General features: G+C 46.8%; 1 protein-coding gene across 3 annotated transcripts in view; it reads right to left on the bottom strand.

Annotated features, from left to right (window-relative positions):
- Positions 1-18,351, bottom strand: part of INSR (insulin receptor) — a 134,970-nt gene that overhangs the window by 8,802 nt on the left and 107,817 nt on the right. For 2 of the 3 annotated variants that reach the window (XM_082379800.1, XM_082379802.1), the window contains 8 exons: positions 17,484-17,758; positions 15,746-15,885; positions 10,743-10,902; positions 7,376-7,478; positions 5,881-5,948; positions 3,081-3,325; positions 1,940-2,050; positions 1,692-1,851 (listed from right to left, as the gene is read on the bottom strand). In XM_082379800.1, coding sequence (XP_082235926.1) covers positions 1,692-1,851; positions 1,940-2,050; positions 3,081-3,325; positions 5,881-5,948; positions 7,376-7,478; positions 10,743-10,902; positions 15,746-15,885; positions 17,484-17,758 — 1,262 coding nt within the window. The remainder of the gene's footprint in view (positions 1-1,691; positions 1,852-1,939; positions 2,051-3,080; positions 3,326-5,880; positions 5,949-7,375; positions 7,479-10,742; positions 10,903-15,745; positions 15,886-17,483; positions 17,759-18,351) is intronic. The other variant, XM_082379801.1, reaches the window with a different exon arrangement.

Raw genomic sequence — 18,351 nt, 5'->3', positions numbered from 1 at the left:
CACCTGCAGGACCCTCCCTCCATCCTGACCCTGACAGCCCACTGCCCAAGAGAAGCTACATAAATAGGATCATGTCACTTCCTGCTTCACACTGGCTATGTAGGATAACATCGAGATGACCTACCATGACCGACAAGGACCTTCCCAGTGTGGCTCCTACTTCTCTCCTCAACCTCACATCTCACACTGCTCTGCTCCCCTCTACGTTCACCTTATTCACACCACATCAGCTATCCTTCCAACCTCACAGCCTCTGCACGTGCTGTAGCTCCCCCTGAGACGCCATCTCTCAGGGCAACTTCTGACCCTGCAAGTCTTGGTTAAAGCGTTGCCTCCTTACAGAGAGAGAGGCCTTTCCTCTCCATCATGAACTGAACCCTTTACTTCCTTCAGTGCTCTCTTCCCAGTCTCCATCATCTTATTTACACGTCAACTATTTTACTGTTCATCCAGAACAGCTCTGCCCAGTAGAACTTTCTGTGATGATGAACGTGGTCTATACCACACTGTCCCATATTGTTCAAGGTTCCCAGTTCGACTGATGGACTTAATATTTTATTTTACTGAATTTACATTAATGTAAATTAGTTCACTGAATTTTAGTTATTTTATTTTGCTTTACTGAATTAATTAATTTATTTATTTATTTATTTATTTTACTTAATTAATTTCATTTTATTTTACTATATATGGAATCTAAAAAAACAAAAAATTGTTCTGAAGAACCTAGGGGCAGGAAAGGAATAAAGATGCAGACGTAAAGAATGGACTTGAGGACACGGGGAGGGGGAAGGGTAAGCTGGGACGAAGTGAGAGAGTGGCATGGACATATATACACTACCAAATGTAAGATAGATAGCTAGTGGGAAGCAGCTGCATAGCACAGGGAGATCAGCTCGGGGCTTTGTGTCCACCTAGAGGGGTGGGATAGGGAGGGTGGGAGGGAGACGCAAGAGGGTGGAGATATGGGGATATCTGTATATGTATTGCTGATTCACTTTGTTATACAGCAGAAACTAACACACCGTTATAAAGCAATTATGCTCCAATAAAGATGTTAAAAAAATTAATTGAAATTTTACTGAATTTAAATTAATCTAAATTAGTTTACTGAATTTAAATTATTTATTTTTACTTAATTTCATTTTATTTCACTGAATTAATTTCATCTTATTTTACTGAATTGAAACTAACTTAAATTAGTTTACTACATTTTAATTATTTTATTTTATTTTACTGAATTTATTTTATTTTACTGAATATATTTTATTTGATTGAATTTATTTTATTTTACTGAATTTAAATTAGTTTAAATCAGTTTACTGAATTTATTTTATTTTACTAAATTTTATTTTATTTTACTGAATTTACATTAAACACAGTGGCCAGTGGCTACTGTGCTGGATGGTGCATATAAGAACTGCAAGCTGCACAAGAGCAGAAAAATCACGGCGACTCATTCAACCTCGCCCCCGTTACACCTCCTGCAGCGGCTGGCACAAACGCTACTTAAAGAAGTGAACGAGTGAATTAATGAACCAATGCAATTAAATTACAGCATGAGGACTAGGTCCCCGACCGAACCCTGCCCCTTCCCAATATTAGAAAAGACTGAAGCACTTGCTATAGACAACTCCTCCTGAAATCGGAAGGCCTGGCCCAGACATTTCAAAGCAGAAAGGCAGACGCACCTCCAATTTTGACGGTAAAATCGTGGGCGACCATACAGTTTCGAGCTGCGAGGTCCCGGTGTACAAACTTCTTGGCGTTCAGGTATGCCATCCCGTCGGCGATCTCCGCAGCCATCTGAATCATCTCTTGCAGGGTAGGGGGAGGGCGGCCGGGGTTATTCTAAAGTCGAAACATGGGGTCGTGTTCAGCGACACCAGTGCCCGAGGCCGGCAGCGGGCACCCCACCGGGCACCTGGAGGCAGCTCACCTCGGCCTCAGGCCGCAGGGAACGGAGGTAGCTCTTCAAGTCCCCGTGAGCCATCAACTCCATCACCACCAGGGTCGGCTGGCCTTTGGACACCACCCCCAGGAGGCGGACCTGTGGAACAAGCATGGGGGGGGGAGGGGCGGGGGGGCGGTTCTTGGATGAGAGTCTGTGGGAAGATGTCCACTCACCCGGGTCTCCCTGTCTGGGACCTACATCACACACAGCACCCTGCTCCTGAGTGGACTGTGGAAAGCCCTGGTCTGCCCGGCTGAAACACCAAGGTCCATGTCTTGTTGGGTTGGGGAGTGGGAGAATTCAGAACTCACAGTCTGGTGGGAGGGGGGGGAAGCAGGCAGACCTGCCCCCACACAGCACAACATGTCAAGGCAAACCCTCGTATCTCTGAACGCAAAGGCCCACTTCCAGGTCTTCGCATAGCTGTTTCCACTGCCTGACCCTCTGTCCCCTCGCCTGAGCTGACTGTCCTCAGCTGATCTGTCCACACGGCTCGGTCCCTACACTCTGAAGTCTTTGCTCAAATATACCTTCGCCACTGCTGCATTCCCAGTTCCCCAACTCTGCCCTTCGCTCCCTTGTTGCCATAGTATCATATCCTTGTGGACAACATCATTAATCTACTGGGTTTAGAGTCTGTCTCCACCCGCGGGATTGAGAGCTCCAGGAGGGCAGACGTCTGCTGCATCCCAGAGAGGAGAATGCAGCTCAGTACAGAGCAGGTGCTCCTGGAATATGCGTGGGGCAAGGATGAAAGGATACAGGCTCAAGGAGAAATGAAGGGACCGTGGTGGGAGCAGAAAGGCAGGGAGAGTCTGTGTTGACTTGGGGGAGCAGGGAAGGGGTGGACCACTGTGTTTAAAGGTTACAAAGGAGCCAGGAAGAGGGAAGAGATGGAAGATTCTGGAAAGCAATGGGACAGTGAAAAGGGTCTTGCTCTGAGTGAGGTGGGAGAGGATGGGATTTGAGAAATGAGAAGGGAAGGGCCACCCTTGTTTTGGATGTTCAGCAGAGTCGGGGCTGGGCAGGAGGTCCACAATAGGACCTCTATTGCTCTATGCAATAGGAGGAAGGACAGGTATTAAAGGAAGACTTTTTCTGCTCCTGGAGCCAACTCGGGACTCACCACGTGGTGGCAGGTGAAGCCCTTCATGACCGAGGCCTCGTTGAGAAATTCGATCCGCTCTCGCAGGCTGGCGGACTCGTTGACCGTCTTCACCGCCACTCGGGTCTCCGCCTCGCCCTTGACAATGTCCCTGGCGTTGCCCTCGTACACCATGCCGAAGGAGCCCTGCCCCAGTTCTCGCAGGAGCGTGATCTTCTCTCGAGGCACCTCCCACTCATCCGGCACGTACACAGAGCAGGGAAACACTACACCTCACTTATCTACACAGTACCCTTGAAGGATCCCTCAGGGGTCCCTGGCCATCTCCCACCTGAGCTCCCCCTCCCAAACGTTCACTAAGTGACTTCTGTGATCCAGACCCTGTGCCGGGCAGTGGGCACAGAGCCAGGAACAGGACAGGCAGAGACTGGGGAAGGAGTCCAGGGTTCTGGCCAGTAAATGCTGAGCTGAGCCTGCATCCCCATCCTTTCTGTCTGATTTCAGAGCCCTGCTACCAAAGGATGCTAATTCCCATCTGAGCCTGTTCTTTCTGCAAAGTACCAAGGGGATAGGGGATGACCCTATCTGACAGGTGAGTGAGCTCACCCAAGACCACCCAGTGCCAGTGGATCTGCAGATGGGATGCAGCCACATAAGTGAGAACAGAAGAACCACCCAGCCAAGCACTGCCCAGGTGGCGAACCCACCAAATGGTGTTTGTTTTAAGCCACTAAGTTTGGGGTGGTTTGTTACGCAGCAAATAATCTGCAGACAAATACGCAAAGTCCTCATAAGAAAAGCCAAGATGTTTTCTGCCCTCCTCTGCACCTGTTATGGGCTGAACTGTGTCCTTAGCAAACTTATATGTTGACATTCTAACCCTGGTATCTCAGAATGTGACTGTATTTGGAGATGGAGTCTTTACAGAGGTGATCGAGGTAAATTAGGGTGGCCCTAATCCACTCTGACTGGTGTCCTTGAAGAGGAGATCAGGACACAGACACACACAGAGGGAAGACCATGTGAGGACACAGGGAGAAGACGGCTGTCTACAAGCCAAGGAGAGAGGCCTCAGGAGAAACCAATCCTGCTGACCCCTTGATCTCAGAATTCCAGCCTCCAGGACTGTGAAGAAATCAAACTGTTTACTAAGCCACCCAGTCTGATCACAGCAGTCCGAGCGACACGATACGGTCACCAATGGCTCTTTCAAGGACATTGGATCAGACAAGCGTTCTGCACCCAAATGAATTCACAGATGCTCACTGGGGACCCCTCAGGGTTCCGAGCTTGGACCTTTCCCTGTGTGTATCCCTTGGCCCAGAACTTCCTGGCCTTAAAGACCCATGAGCCCCAATTTCTAGCTTTCACTTAGTACCCCTGTGCTCTCAGCCACTGCTGCATTCCCGGAAGGAAGCAGGACAGTAGCGCGGAGAGGTGGTCCTGAGGTTCAGCTTCCCCATCTCCGAGACGGTTAACAATGCCATTCTCAAACAGGCAGAGGAGGCTCTGCATCAACATTCGTCCCCCCCCCTGCTCCTGGGCTCTGTGCATATTCCCACTTGGAATAAACTCCTTGTCTAGTTTCTCTATTCTGATGCTTTGAGGTCTTGCTGAGCCTGCCAGGACCGCCCATCCCAGGGATGGCCAATTCCTACAGACAGTAAATGACGTGCCTGTGAGCCCACTTTTCATAGGCAAACCGACCAATCCACAGCCCACACCCCAACCCCCTCCGTGATCAGCCTGTCACACTCTGGGCCACTAACCCCCTGCCCTGATCACCCCAGGGCCAGTTTGCAGACAACCAAGGACAGCCCCTATGCCCCAGACCCTGCTGAAACAGTTCAAACTAGCTCATCCTATATCTTACCCTGCCTGACCTCTCCTTTCCCATGGAAAAGACAATAAAGCCTCTTGCCCACGTTTTTCCCTCCTCTCCCTCTGCCGACCCTGGTGCTTCCCCATGTGGCCCTGCCTCCTGTTTCTCCGGACTCTGTGAGTCTAAACTTCTTCCTCACGATAGTCACTTGCAGGTCTGCATGTCTTTCTTATCAGACTTATTTAAAACAAATCCCAGGTACCCTTAAAAACACCACCCCTGTACCCCAAGGCAGCATCCTGCCAGGCGATGGTGTTCATGCCTTGAAAGTCGCTTTTTGAATTTGCTGCATGAAGCATTTTAGAAACTTGTAGTGCAACCGCTGCCTTCGCATCTGAAGGAACAGCCAAGCCTTTTCTTCAGGGGTCACTCACTGCCTTTTGGTACAATCCAAGGGAATACGGCCATTGATCCTGCCATATCAGCATCAGCGTCACACCCATGGCCAGCTGCCAGCAATAGCAGATGTGCCCCTGGTACACACCCAGCCTCCCACCTTCCCCATCTTGTCCCTGCTTCTTGCCTGCCCCATCCCTGATCCCCAGTCTCTCACCTTGGCTTCTGATTCCCACCTCCGAGCCTGGACGACCAGTTTGGTCACCACTTTCTGGCTCTGACCCTCGGCACTCTCTCTGGCACAGGATCCAAGCTCTATACCCCCACAGCTGGGGCACCAAGTTCATGGCCTCTCAGCCAAGCCCATGCATGGGTCCCAGACCAGCTAGATCAGCCCATTCAAACAAGTGCCAGACGGCAGGTGTCCGACTGCTCCCGGTAACAGGGTTTCTGCAGCAAGGGGCAGGTCTGCAGACTCAACTGAACAAAAGGACTCTTCTCAGCCCCCCAGGGTATCAACCCTTGACTGTCACTTGACAGTGATGGCAAAGGAAACTGAACAGCGGGATTCTGGTCACCCACAAGGGAGGGGATCATACTCACCATCACTGGCACTGAGGTACTCGGGGTTTGAAGAAGCATACAGTGGTCCCAGTGGCCCATCCGGCTGCCTGGATGAGAAAAATGGAGACATTCCATCTTGATATCCTCACAGAACTCTGTGGGTCATTAGCGGGAGGTTACAGCCTCCCCAGTGCAAACAGCCACCCTTATTAACAGCATGCACGTAATCCTGGATACAGTTTAGGGTGAGGATGGGGGACCCTTATTTTTTTTAGCAGAAGCCCATCAGATGGCTACTTAAGTGCATCACCATGGAACTGCTCACTCATAAACTACAATTTATGGTTGTCAATATAACATCTAAAAACTGCTCATCCGCTGCTGTTCTGGAACTATCTCGTTCCAGCTTATAAGAAACAACTGTTGAGTTTTCAGGAAATTTGCAAGCCAGTTGTTAAATACAACCACCATTTAAAATTAAATTACACAGGCTTACAGTTAAATACATTATATTCAAAGCAAAGGTAATGAATATTCAAAACCAATTATCATACTACCTCTTCCTTTGATGGACTGGACACTCTTCAGCCCTTCTGTACCTTATTTATTTATATGATTGCATCCATATGGCAGCAATACTATATATCTGTGATTGACTGCCTATCTCTTCCCAACTCTGCGTTCAGTGACAGTCATGTCTGTAGCTTGAAATTGGCCACGGTGGGAATATTCACAGCGGGGATAAATAGGCAAATGCTACGTACCAAGACCGATTTATTGTTCCGTTGTACATCCAGGCTTGAGAAAGTGAGGGCAAAAATGTCAGTGATGCGGATTTAGCTTAAACGTGTGTCATCTCTGTAACCATGACATTGCCAATGGCACGAAAATTGCGGAAATGTGCTTTCAGTATTTAAAAATTATTATCGGATTCTGCAAAAGTCATTCCTATTGTCGATGAACGTATATGCCTTATTTCATTTTTATTTTGCTCTTTAATGTAAACAAAAAAAAATCAACATTCATCTTGGAACTACAGCCGTTCATCAGTTGCACTCATAGGTTGGTTATAGATACAAAGGTTCAGGGGAAAAAAAATTGACAAAAACATTGGGTGAGGATCAACTGGCTGTAGGGAATTTATGATAGCGAGTATCGTATATTGTATTATGATCATTATCTGTAAATTGCGTGCTATGCATCCTTTAGATCAGTAAGATTTACAGTCTATTTATTTATTTATTTATTTTAAAAATATTTATTTATTTATTTTTCATTGCGCTGGGTCTTAGTTGAGGCAGGCGGGCTCCTTAGTTGCGGCATGTGAACTCTTAGTTGCAGCATGCGTGTGGGATCTGGTTCCCTGACCAGGGATCCTACCGGGGCCCCCTGCACTGGGAGCGTGGAGTCTTATCCACTGCGCCACCAGGGAAGTCCCTACAGGAAATTTAGATATAACTCTATCTACGTGTAGGGCTACTTTTCCCCGAGAGAGCTGGTTGTTAACCATTTACCAGAACACCTCCGTGCTCACCTCTTTCTCAGGAACAGATAAATACTTCCGATCACAACACTGAAGAGAAAGACAAAGATGAGGGGGCCGATGATAATTTTTGCAATATTTGATGGCACGTCTACTGAAATAGAATAAGAAAATATAGGTTTCACATCAAAATGTGTTCACATCAAAGGTCACACCGGAAAACACATCTACATGTCCAATGGGCCACACACACTTGTCCCCCTTCTCCATTCCCTGAACCCCTCCTGCGGTGACCCCAGACCACTGCCCATCACCAGCTTTTCTCCCTTCACCATCGAAGGCCACCTTCACGGGCACACAACCCAAGCCATCAGGCAGGTCCCCACACTCAGAAGGTTCTGCTCTCTGTTTAATGCTCTATTGTCCCTGTCTGGAAAGTCTTAATAATTTCTAAAGAAGGAGCCCTGCATTTTCACTCTGCACGGGACCCTGCAAATTAAATAGCTTATTTTAATCCCAACAGCACCTCTGGCAGATGAGAAATTCACCAGAAGTGCCCTGTGTTTGCTGGGGGTCGTCCCAAAAAACTAAACCAACTGAAGAAATGCTATGCAGCCTTAATTCTTTTTAATTCATACACAAGGCTGAGTTGTCTATAATTACAAATGCATCCACGTATTCCGACACTTCCAAGCCAAGGAAGAAAGTGAGTTCTGGGAAGCCAGAGAAGGAACCTCGTCCTTCAGGTCTTTAATAATAGTAGTTTACTGAACACTTGGGAACACGCCAGGCACTGTTTGAAGTGCTTTGCCTGGGAGATCTTAATTAATCATCCCATAAACCAGGGTGGGAGGTGCTATGACCAACGCCAGTTAACAGATTGGGAAACAGAGGCTCAGAGAGGTGAGGGGTCATGCCCAAGTCCAAGAGCTGATCCACGGTGGAGCAGGGATTTGAACTCGGGCCATCTGAGCAAGTTCTTGACCACCGTTCCATGCTGCCTTTGGTGGCCATCTCTATCCAGAGACATCTCATCCTCCTGGACCTCCCTGAATTGACAGCAAACTTCCTCCTTCCACCTCTGGTGGCTCCTGGCATGGAGAAAGCCTCCCTAAATATTTGCTGATTGAATGGGACATGAAAAATGGAAACCGTCTGGTCACGTGCCGTGGCGGCAATGTCCCTCCTCCCCATCCCTTGGCAGGGGAAGCTGGAGGCTACTGATTGCTCGGAACCCAACACATCTCAGGGTAGAATCTGAGATCCATGCTGCCTGCCCCACCCCGTCTCTCTGTCCCAGATCCCACAGTCCTTAGATTCCAGTGGCCACCAGAATTAGGGTGTGGGAAGGGACGCACCCAGAGTGCAAAATTTGAGAGGAACTCTTGCGCTTGGCCATGCCAGGGCAGAGTCAGCCCCTGAGGGTGAGTGCCTCTTTAAATGTTGTACCCTAGGTGTCTTGCTTGCCTCCTTGTTATTTAAGAAAGAATTTTTTAAAGTAATCTAATGTGTCAAACATTTAATTCTCCAGATTTTTTGCTATTGTTAGTAAGCAGTGCTGGATTTCCTTGAACATTTATCTTTTTTGGACATCTCTGATCACTTCCTTAGGATGAATGTCTAGAGCCAGCACTGCTGGCTGAAATAGTAAAAGCCTTTGTAAGCTTTTCTGATACATACTATTAAAGGACTGCATTTTAGGACTCGTCTACCATGAAACAGAATGTCCGTGTGTCTGCACTCTTGGACAACACTAAGTACATAATTAAAAAACAGAAACAAACAAAAACCTTGCCAGTTTGATGAGCTAAAAATTCGATCTCATTTTGCTTTGCTTTTTTTTCTTTTGGTGTGGTTTTGAGTGAGGTTGGACCTTTTTTTCCTTACATTCTGTATTTTTTCTATTTCTTTTTAAATAGGTTATTTACATCCTTTGCTTATTTTGTGTGAGGACATATATCTTTAACTCATAGGAGACATACATACATACTCATTTTGTATGAAAGATATTAACTCTTTGTCAATGATGTTACAAATGTTTTTCCCACTTTGATATTTTCCTTTGAATTTTATTCATGGTGTCCCTCCAAATCCTTGAAAACTCCTGAGTCTTAGGAATGTCTTTGTTATTGATGATCCCCTTGGAACATACCTCAGTTTATGCTAAGACATGAGATGGTTCGGGATGGGGGGGGGCTGGTCACCAGAAAACCAAGTGTGTGATTAGAGGGGTGGGGTGGCCTCCAGACAGGGGGAGGGGTTGGAGATGGAGTTCAATCATGTGGTCAGTGCTTCAACCGATCACATCTGTGTAGTGAAACCCCAATAAAAACTCAGTTCACCAAAGCTCAGAGGAGCTTCCTGGCTGGTGAACACATCAGTATACCAGGAGGTGACGTGATGTGTCCTGATTCCATGGGGAGAAGACACAGGAGCCGTGTCCAAGACCCTCCTAGCCTCTACCCTATGTGGCTCTTCATTTGGGTGGTCCTGACTTACATCCTTTGTAATAAAACTGTCATTGTCATATAGCATTTTCCTGAGTTCTGTGAGCCATTCTAGCAAATGATCAAATCTGATGGGGCTGTGATAACACCCAAATTTGTAGCCAGTCAGTCAGAAGTGCAGGTGGCCTGGAGAACCCCCAAAACTTGCAGCTGGCATCTGAGGTGAAGGCAGTCTTGGTGGGAACTATGCTCTTTTTAATTTGTAGAGTCTGTGCTAACTCCAGTGGAAAGCATCAGAATTGTAGTGCTATATATCTGGTTGGTGTCAGAACACTGACGTTCCCACCCAAGTTCCCACTCCTCCTGGTCTAGTATCTCCCTTCCTTCCAAGTGTCTGGTTTCCTACCACATGTCGGGCTGAACATCTTCTGCCCCCACTCATACATTCTTCGTTTCCGCCAAGATATCACCACTTCCAGGAAGCACTCCCTAACCAGCTCAGCTCTCCCCACCTCTCCTCACCCTACTGTCCACAGCGTGTCCAGCTCACCCAATGGCAGCACTTCCTGCCTGCAGGCCAAGAGCACACCCAAGGCTGAGCAGATAAGCGCCCACATCCTCCCTTGGAGGGCATGGCCTACCTAAAAACAAAGATGAAGACACCAGTAACAGGAGCTAATGTGTTTACCAGATATGCCCTGTGCCAGCCACTTGACATTCATGATGTCACTGAAACGTCCCTTCACCTCCAGAGGTGGTCCTAGTATTATATCCATGGTCAGATGAGGAAATGCAGGCTCAGAGAGGGCATGCCTCTTGCCCTGGTCACACAGCAGCAGCCGTTGGACCCAGGAGTCAAGACAGAGCCAGTACCCACAGCCTCCATGCTTCCCCAACCATCCTTTGAAATGTTCTGCCGTGTTCAGCACCAAGCACAGACCCTACCAGTCAAAGTGGCCATGCAGACTTACAATAGTCTGTGACGTAGAAATAGGTGGCTTCTGTCCAGGAGCCATTGCCCGCCAGGGAGGTGGCCCGAACTCGCACACTGTAATTCCCGGGTGGCAGACCACGCAGCCTGCAGCCCCGCTCCAGAGCAAAATGCTTGCGGGAGACGCAGAGGTGCAGCTCCTAGAAGACAAGGATCCCACTCAGAAATGACACGGACGGAGTTAGGCACAAACACTGCAATAGGCAAGCGACTTTGAGACTCGAGGAGTTACAGAACCTTAGCTCTATGGGTAAGGCACAGAGAGAGAGGTTATCATTGATACATGATACATGATAACAGCCAATCTTCCTAAACCACAGCCAAGCATGTGGCTCAGATCATGTCATTTAATTCTTATAAACACCTCATGCTTAGCCTCATGTTAGAAACAAGAAAACTGAGGCTTGGGGTGGAGGTCTGGCAAACGTTTGCTGTAAAGGGCCAGAGAGTAAATATTTTTGGCTTCAAGGGGGCCAGACGGTCACTGTCACCAACTCAACCCGGCCATCATAGCTCGAAAGCAGCCAGAGGTGGATCCTGAATCCTGAATCTATAACATCCGTAAACAAATGAACGTGGCTGTGTGCCCACAAAACACGGTGGATGCTGAAAGCTGAACTTTGTAGAAATTTACACGTGTCAAGAGATGCTATTCTTCTTTGGATTCTTTTCAACCATTTGAAGCTGTGGAAGTGATTCTTGGCTCACGAGCTGCACAAAAACAAGTTTTACATAAATAGTTTGCCCTCCCCTGATTGGGGAGCTGAAATGATTTGTCCCAGATCTCGTAGCTAGTAAGTGGCAGGGAAGCCCTTGAACCCAAAACTGTCTGGCTCCAAACCTCTCCTTGAAACCACCGTGGGGTATTTTCACCAGGACTCCAGAAGGTCAGGAAAAAAGGGACCCAGATCACCTAAATCACCTAAGAGCCAACCGGTTGCATGGGCTTAATGTCTTAAGGACAAATTTTAAAACACCTTCCTTGCCTTTTGATTTATTTTACCATCATTAAAAGAGTTGGGATCTACTTAAATGTCTGGCAAGAAGAGAGGAGATAAGTAAAGCATACATGTCCCAGCAAGAAACACGTAAAAAGAAAGAAACCCAGAGCTTATTAGGAAAGGCGTGAGGCTCACTGGGAAATATGACCACGAAACCTGCGAACATCGGCCAGATTTTGAAAACTTTCCAAAACAGCTCCAGGCTAATAGTGCATGCAGAGAACTGGACTGGAAAATTTCAGGAAGGAGTGGAGAGACAGAGAAACATAAAACCTCCCGTACTTATCATGTGACAATAACAGCAAGAAAACAGATCGTGCTGGCGGCAGGGGTGGGGAAGTCTAGTCCAAAGGTTCTTCCAAGTAGAATGAGTCACCAAGTGGAAAGGGACAAATAAGCAAATATAGAAACCAAAGGTAGCTGCTATCCGGGATAAAGGGGAAATACATCCTACAGTGCTGGTCATGTACCTCGAGGGGTGGGGACGGAGAAGGGAGCATGATGGAAGGATCTAGAGGCAGCTCTCTCCATAGACACCAAAAAAGCAAAACAAGAAGCAAATCTGATGAAGAGTGACGAAGCCAATTATAGAAGTTTGTGCAAACAAGAGAAAAAAAGAAAAAACAAACAGCTCAAAACTGCAAAAACGTACTGAAGCAAAGGATATAAGTGCACAAAAACTGAAAATCGGTTCTCTTTCCAGGATGGGGGTGGTCCCTGGTACCAGGGTCCCCCAAGGTGGGAAGGGAAGTGGTGAGGGGAAAAATGACTCTAATGCAAGGTGCAAGGAGAGGCAGAATCAAAAACAATGCAGCTAGAGGTGATTTTGGCTGTTAAACTAGCAAATAAGGGGAAAAACTGACCTCCCACCAAATGCTGGAGAGAATTTTGTAAAACTAGCAAAATCATATCCCAACAGTACAAACGGTATAAAAATAGTTTTTTTATATTACTTTTTACTTTATCAAAGTGATGTTAGACAATTATGGAAAATGGAGATAATCGCCCAGTTTTGCTTATAAGTTTTTTTTTCTTTTAACATATTGTAACCTTTCACTCCTAATTTTCCCTCTATCCCTCTGTTCCCCTAAAGAGCAAATAGGGCTCGTCTGTCTAGGATCAGGGTCGGGCTATGCAGGGCAGAGGTGATGGTGGAGATTGGTGGTGAGGATTCCTACTGGCAACACTTGGGCTCCAGGAACGAGAGAGGCAGGCCAGTGAAGGCGGCTGCGAGAAGTTAGGGTTGGGTCCAATGCCAGTACGGTAACAACTGTCCCAGTTTACCCAGATTATCCTGGGATGCAGGACTTCAAAGCTCAAACCTGGGAAATTCCAGGCAAATGGGGATGAGTTGGCCTCAGTAGCAGAGACCTGTCTCCATGGAGACAGAAAGCAGATTAGTGATTGCCAGGGGCCGGAGGAGTAGGAAGCAGGGAAGATTGGGGGTTGATGGCTAAGGAGGTGGGCTTTCTTTGCTGGGTGACGAAAATATTCTGAAATTGTGGTGATGGTTGCACAACTGTGACTATATTAAAACTCACTGAATTGTATGTGTTAAATGGGTGTATTTTATGGTATGTGAATGTACCTCAATTAAGCTGTTATTTTAAAACCCTCATGCCTGAGCCAATCAGCACACAGCACTGTCATGGTCATATGATTGGGTGTCACGTGACCTCAGCATGGCTGGAAATGCTGGGACACAGACTCTCTCTTCCTCTAGGCTTGGCACTGAGAGGATATGAAGATTGGAACCACTAAAATCACAGGACAACCAGGAGCTGCTGGGATCACTGCAGGGACCCCTTGAGATGCAACAGATCCAAAGGAATTCTGGATCCAGCTCTGCCTGATCTCCTTCAACTGTTCAGTTATGGGAGCTAATAAGCTTCCCTTTTGTCATAAGCTACTTTGGATGGGGCGGTGCGGGGGGGGCAGCGGTGTTTATTGGCTGCTGGTGGAAGATGAAGAATAACAGCTTGGAAGATCTAAAATCCAGAGCCTGTAATCTCAACCTCTACATTATACTGGACAATGGTCACCCCCAACATCATTTTAAAGGGCTGTACATCCACGAGTTTTATGGATATACCATCCTCTATGTATCCGTTCTCCAATGGACAGACATCTAGTGGCATGCACTTTTTGCTAGTGGTGAAAATCTTATGCATAAAGCTTTACCACCACCCCAAATTTGAATTATTTCCATAGAACATATGGGATTGATATGGGATAAGATATTAAATAAACTCTGCAAACTCTGCAATAATGGCTCCCGATGAATCGTGCCTCTCTTTATACACCCCTGAGGGCTCCCCTCCTATACTGATGCTGGGCTTGGCCACTGGACTCACGCTGGTGCACATTTTTCCTTGTTTCTTTTGACAACGCTCTGCAGGACATATAAAAACAGGCCGAGGGTCAGATTTGGCCCACAGATGATAGTTTGCAGATTTCAGTTCTAAATCATCATCAAAGCTGAATATTTGGACATCAAGAGATGTGGTCCCAGGAAGGATCAACAGAGAGAGGTCCATCTGTCCTCTCTGGCTTGGGGAAGCCAAGCTCTGCCCACCTGGTTACAAGATGAGTCTCCCTCAAAATTCCAAGAAGTCGGACGGTTTTGCTACAACCTCTGTTAGGGGTTGGCAAACTAGGGCCCGCAGGCTGAATCCATTCCACTGCTTGATTTTGTAAATAAAGTTTTATTAGCACACAGCTACTCCCATTCATTGTCGTATTGTCTGTGTCTGCTTTGGAGCTATAACAACAGAGTTGAGCAGTTGCTCCAAGACTGTACGGTTCCCAAAGCTGAAAATATGAACTCCCTGGCCCCTTACAGAAAATGACCTCTGATCAACGGGATCACCCTTAATTGCTGATGGCAGGCGCCAGAGCCCAAGGATCTGGGTTTGAGTGTTGGGTGTATGACCTTGAGAAAGTCTATTCAGCTCCCCAAATTTCCATTCTCTCAGCCGTCAATGGAGACACTAGCAGATTTTCCCTTAGAGGGTCATTGTGAGGTATAAACGGATCATTGCAAAGGGCTCAACTGATGGCAGGGTACACCCTCTGGGTCAAACTCAGGAAGGTGACTTGACATCTGCCTGAAGTCACCCAGTAAAGGGGAGAAATATCCTTAATCAGGTCCAAGCCCCAGCAGTGCCTCTCTTGACAGGTGTAGACCCCAAGCCCTTTCTGGGGATAGAGACCTGCCCCACAGTGGTTACAGGCTTAGAGCAGGGACCAGCAAATCCCAGCCTGCTTGCTGCCTGTTTTTGCAAATAAAGTTTTATTGGCACACAACCATACCCCTTCATTTACGTATTGTCTACACGGCAGCTTTCACAATGCAAAGGCAGAGTTGAGTATTTGCATCAGACCCCATCTCACCACAAAGCCAAACATGTTTCCTATCCGGCCCTTTACAGAAAAAAATTGCCAACCCCTGGATTAGAGCATCAGATAGTCTTGGGTTTGAATCCTGACTCTATTCTTATAAACCTTGGATGCAACTTAAATTCTGGATGCCTCAGTCAGTACCAAGCTCATTTGGGTTATTCTGAGGATTTATTGCACTTCATTGGTCCCGAGAGACATATTATTTTCACATTTTGACATTTCTGAAATTGGAACGCATCCTACAATTAGAATTGGCAACAGCTTTTCCTCTCTTAGCGGTCTGTAAGAATAACAAGGCCTCTTATCACATCTTAGATATGGTAAAATAGGATAAATGAGATACCGTGTATTAAGCATTTAGCATGCATAGGGCACACGGTAAGTCCTGGGGATAGTTTAGCTACAATAAAATTTGTAAGCTGGCATTTCTGACCCATCTCCCTGGAAAGTCATATATCAAGGCTTTGGGTCCTCATGACAAAGCACCTAATGAGAGAAGCACAAGAGCCAGAATTTAAGAAGAAGAAGGAGGTACCAATGACAGCCTTGAAGGCACATCCCCAGGCGTCAAGGATCTTACCTCTTCGCCGTATCGTCGATAACTCACTTCGTACAGCACGATCAGACCGTTGGGTTCCTTGGGCTCCTGCCACATCAAGTGAACGACGTTGTTTTCGAAGATTTCGTGGGTCACGGGGCCAACAATATCATCTGCCTTGGCTGTAAGGAGCAGTGGTTAGAGGCAGCGACCCGATCCCCGGATCAAATCCCACCTCCACCACTTAGCAGCTGAGTGACCTTAAACTGGGTATGTAACTTTCTTGTGTTCCGTTTCCCTTATTGGAGAACGGACATATAAAGCTTGTCTCATGGGATTCTCTACATATTTATGTCTGTCTGTCTATCAGTCGATTGATCTATGTCACACCCTGTTGAAACGGAGCAGGGCCCTATGGTCTGTGTCCCCCATGTCCTCCACCTGCCTTTTGTCTGTGGAAAAACTTTAGCCAAAGAATAAGTTTAATCAGAGAAGGGAGAAAATGCAGAAACAAAGGAAAACAGTCAAAGGAGACCAAATAATAATAGTTTAGTCATTAAGCAAAGTCAAGGACCTTTAGTTCCTTCTCAAGGGCTATAGATAATATTCTGAGCCATGTCCTGTGAGCGGTCGTATAGATACTGAAACCCTCACCAGGTGGAGACGTTGACTACATGATAACCAGACTGTACCCATGACATCAGCCGCCACAATTCCGAGAATTGGCCTCAAAGAAATGGGAACAAACCAACCCTGGAACTAAAGACTAACCATACTTAAAACAATCAAGATGATGCTGGTCAGACCACTGATGACCAATTTCAAGATGACTGTCAGAGCTGCCTGTGCTGTTTCTGCATGCGGCCCCCTCCCTCCGCCTATAAAAGCTCTTGCCCACTGACTGCCATTGGGAGGGAGTTGGCCTCCGGACAAGTGTCCGCCCGCCCCTCACCCCCCAGTTGCCAGCATCCAAAATAAAGCAAATTTTCCTTTCCGCCAATCTTGCCTCTTTATTGGCTTTTGAGCAGCGAGCAGCCGGACCCCCACTTTCAGTTACACTGTTGGTTCTGTTTCTCTGGAGAACCCTAATACGCTATATACGTATTCCTTAATTTTACTTTATTTTTCTCATGGCTCGTGTGTACTTTCTAAAGTTTATATAATGGTTATGATGACTCATATAATTACAAAATAAGATAGGTTAACACGGATGGACCTTGAGGGCATCATGTTAAGTGAAATAAGCCAGACAGAGAAAGATGCATAGTGTATGATCTAACTTATATGCGGATGATAAAAAAGCTGGACTCATAGAAACAGAGAGTAGAATGGTGGTTCCCAGGGGTGGGGGGTGAGGGAAATGGGGGGATGGTGGTCAAAGGGTACAAACTCCCAGTGATAAGCTGAATAAGTTCTGACGATCTAACGTACAGCATGGTGATTATAGTTACTGATGCTGTATTATATACTTGAAAGCTGCTAAGAGAGTAGATCTTAAATGTTCTCACCACAAAAAAGAAATGGTAATTATGTGCCCTGATGGAGATGTTAGCTAACGCTACTGCGGTAATGCTTTTGCAATATGCAAGTGTAGCAAACTGACACATTGTACCCCTTAAATTTACACAATGTTATACATCAGTTACATCTCAATAAAGCTGGGGGAAATGAAAAATGATTAAGGCAAATAAGTTAAAGTCACATATATGCTGCCTAGAGGGTGGAAGGCTTTTCCTTGGTCAGCCTGGGTCTCTTGGCCCCACGATGTGAGCTGACCCACCTTCGGGCATGGTCCTGGCACTGACATATGCAGCCACACTGCACCTCTCCTCGGGGGAATCTTGGTTGCAAGCCTGCAGCTCAATGCGATAGCCAGTAAAGTGACGCAGGCCAGAGATGACCAGAGACTCCTTGTTCACCACTTTCTCGAATGGTCTGTGCTCCTCTGAGCTCGTAGGTGCGCTGGTTGAGGACGTATTGGGGAATCCCGGAATGGTGGGCACAGCCGCTGTCACATTCCCCACATCACCAAGGGCCCTGCGTTTCCTCGACGGCCTGTCAACGACAGTAGGACACACATGGTCAGGCAATCACCATCTTTTAAAAAATGCTGCCGGAGAGTAAAAGGCTTAAAACCAAAGACTGCGGTGCAGTGAGATTCCAGGGGGAGTGTGGATTACAATGTTAATTTCCAGGAATTACAACCCAGAGCAGTTTTCAAGATGCCCTCATCGGCATCATGTCAGGCAGGTGCACCCCAAGAGGGGAGTGGGGGGGGGAGGGCTCCAGGACCATCCATAGGAGACACACCAATATTCCCCTCAACATGCTTGATTTCAGATTATCATTTTGCAGGTTAATAGCCCAGCCAGGGTCAGTGTTAAAAATAAGATGCCAAAAGCGTGTAAGAGTCTAGCTTTTCAGGAAGCCCTGCCAAATGGTCCAAGCTACTTGACAACATCACCAGTTTAATCAGGAGAAATGCTTCTTCTGATCCTATGACCCTTTAGGACACCTGCATAATCTAAGTGATTATACTTCAATTCTTGGTAAAAGAATCTTATCACTCAGGTTGCTAATGGTAACTCAAAAAATGTCTATGCGATTGGCACATTTTCCCCCTTAAAAAGATATGTGAAGAAAAACGT

Source organism: Balaenoptera borealis (genome assembly GCF_965194805.1).
Source record: "Balaenoptera borealis genome assembly, chromosome: 2".
Taxonomy (NCBI): Eukaryota; Metazoa; Chordata; class Mammalia; order Artiodactyla; family Balaenopteridae; genus Balaenoptera; species Balaenoptera borealis.
Note: the sequence above shows the minus strand (reverse complement) of the source record. Positions and strands in the feature narration are given on the sequence as shown.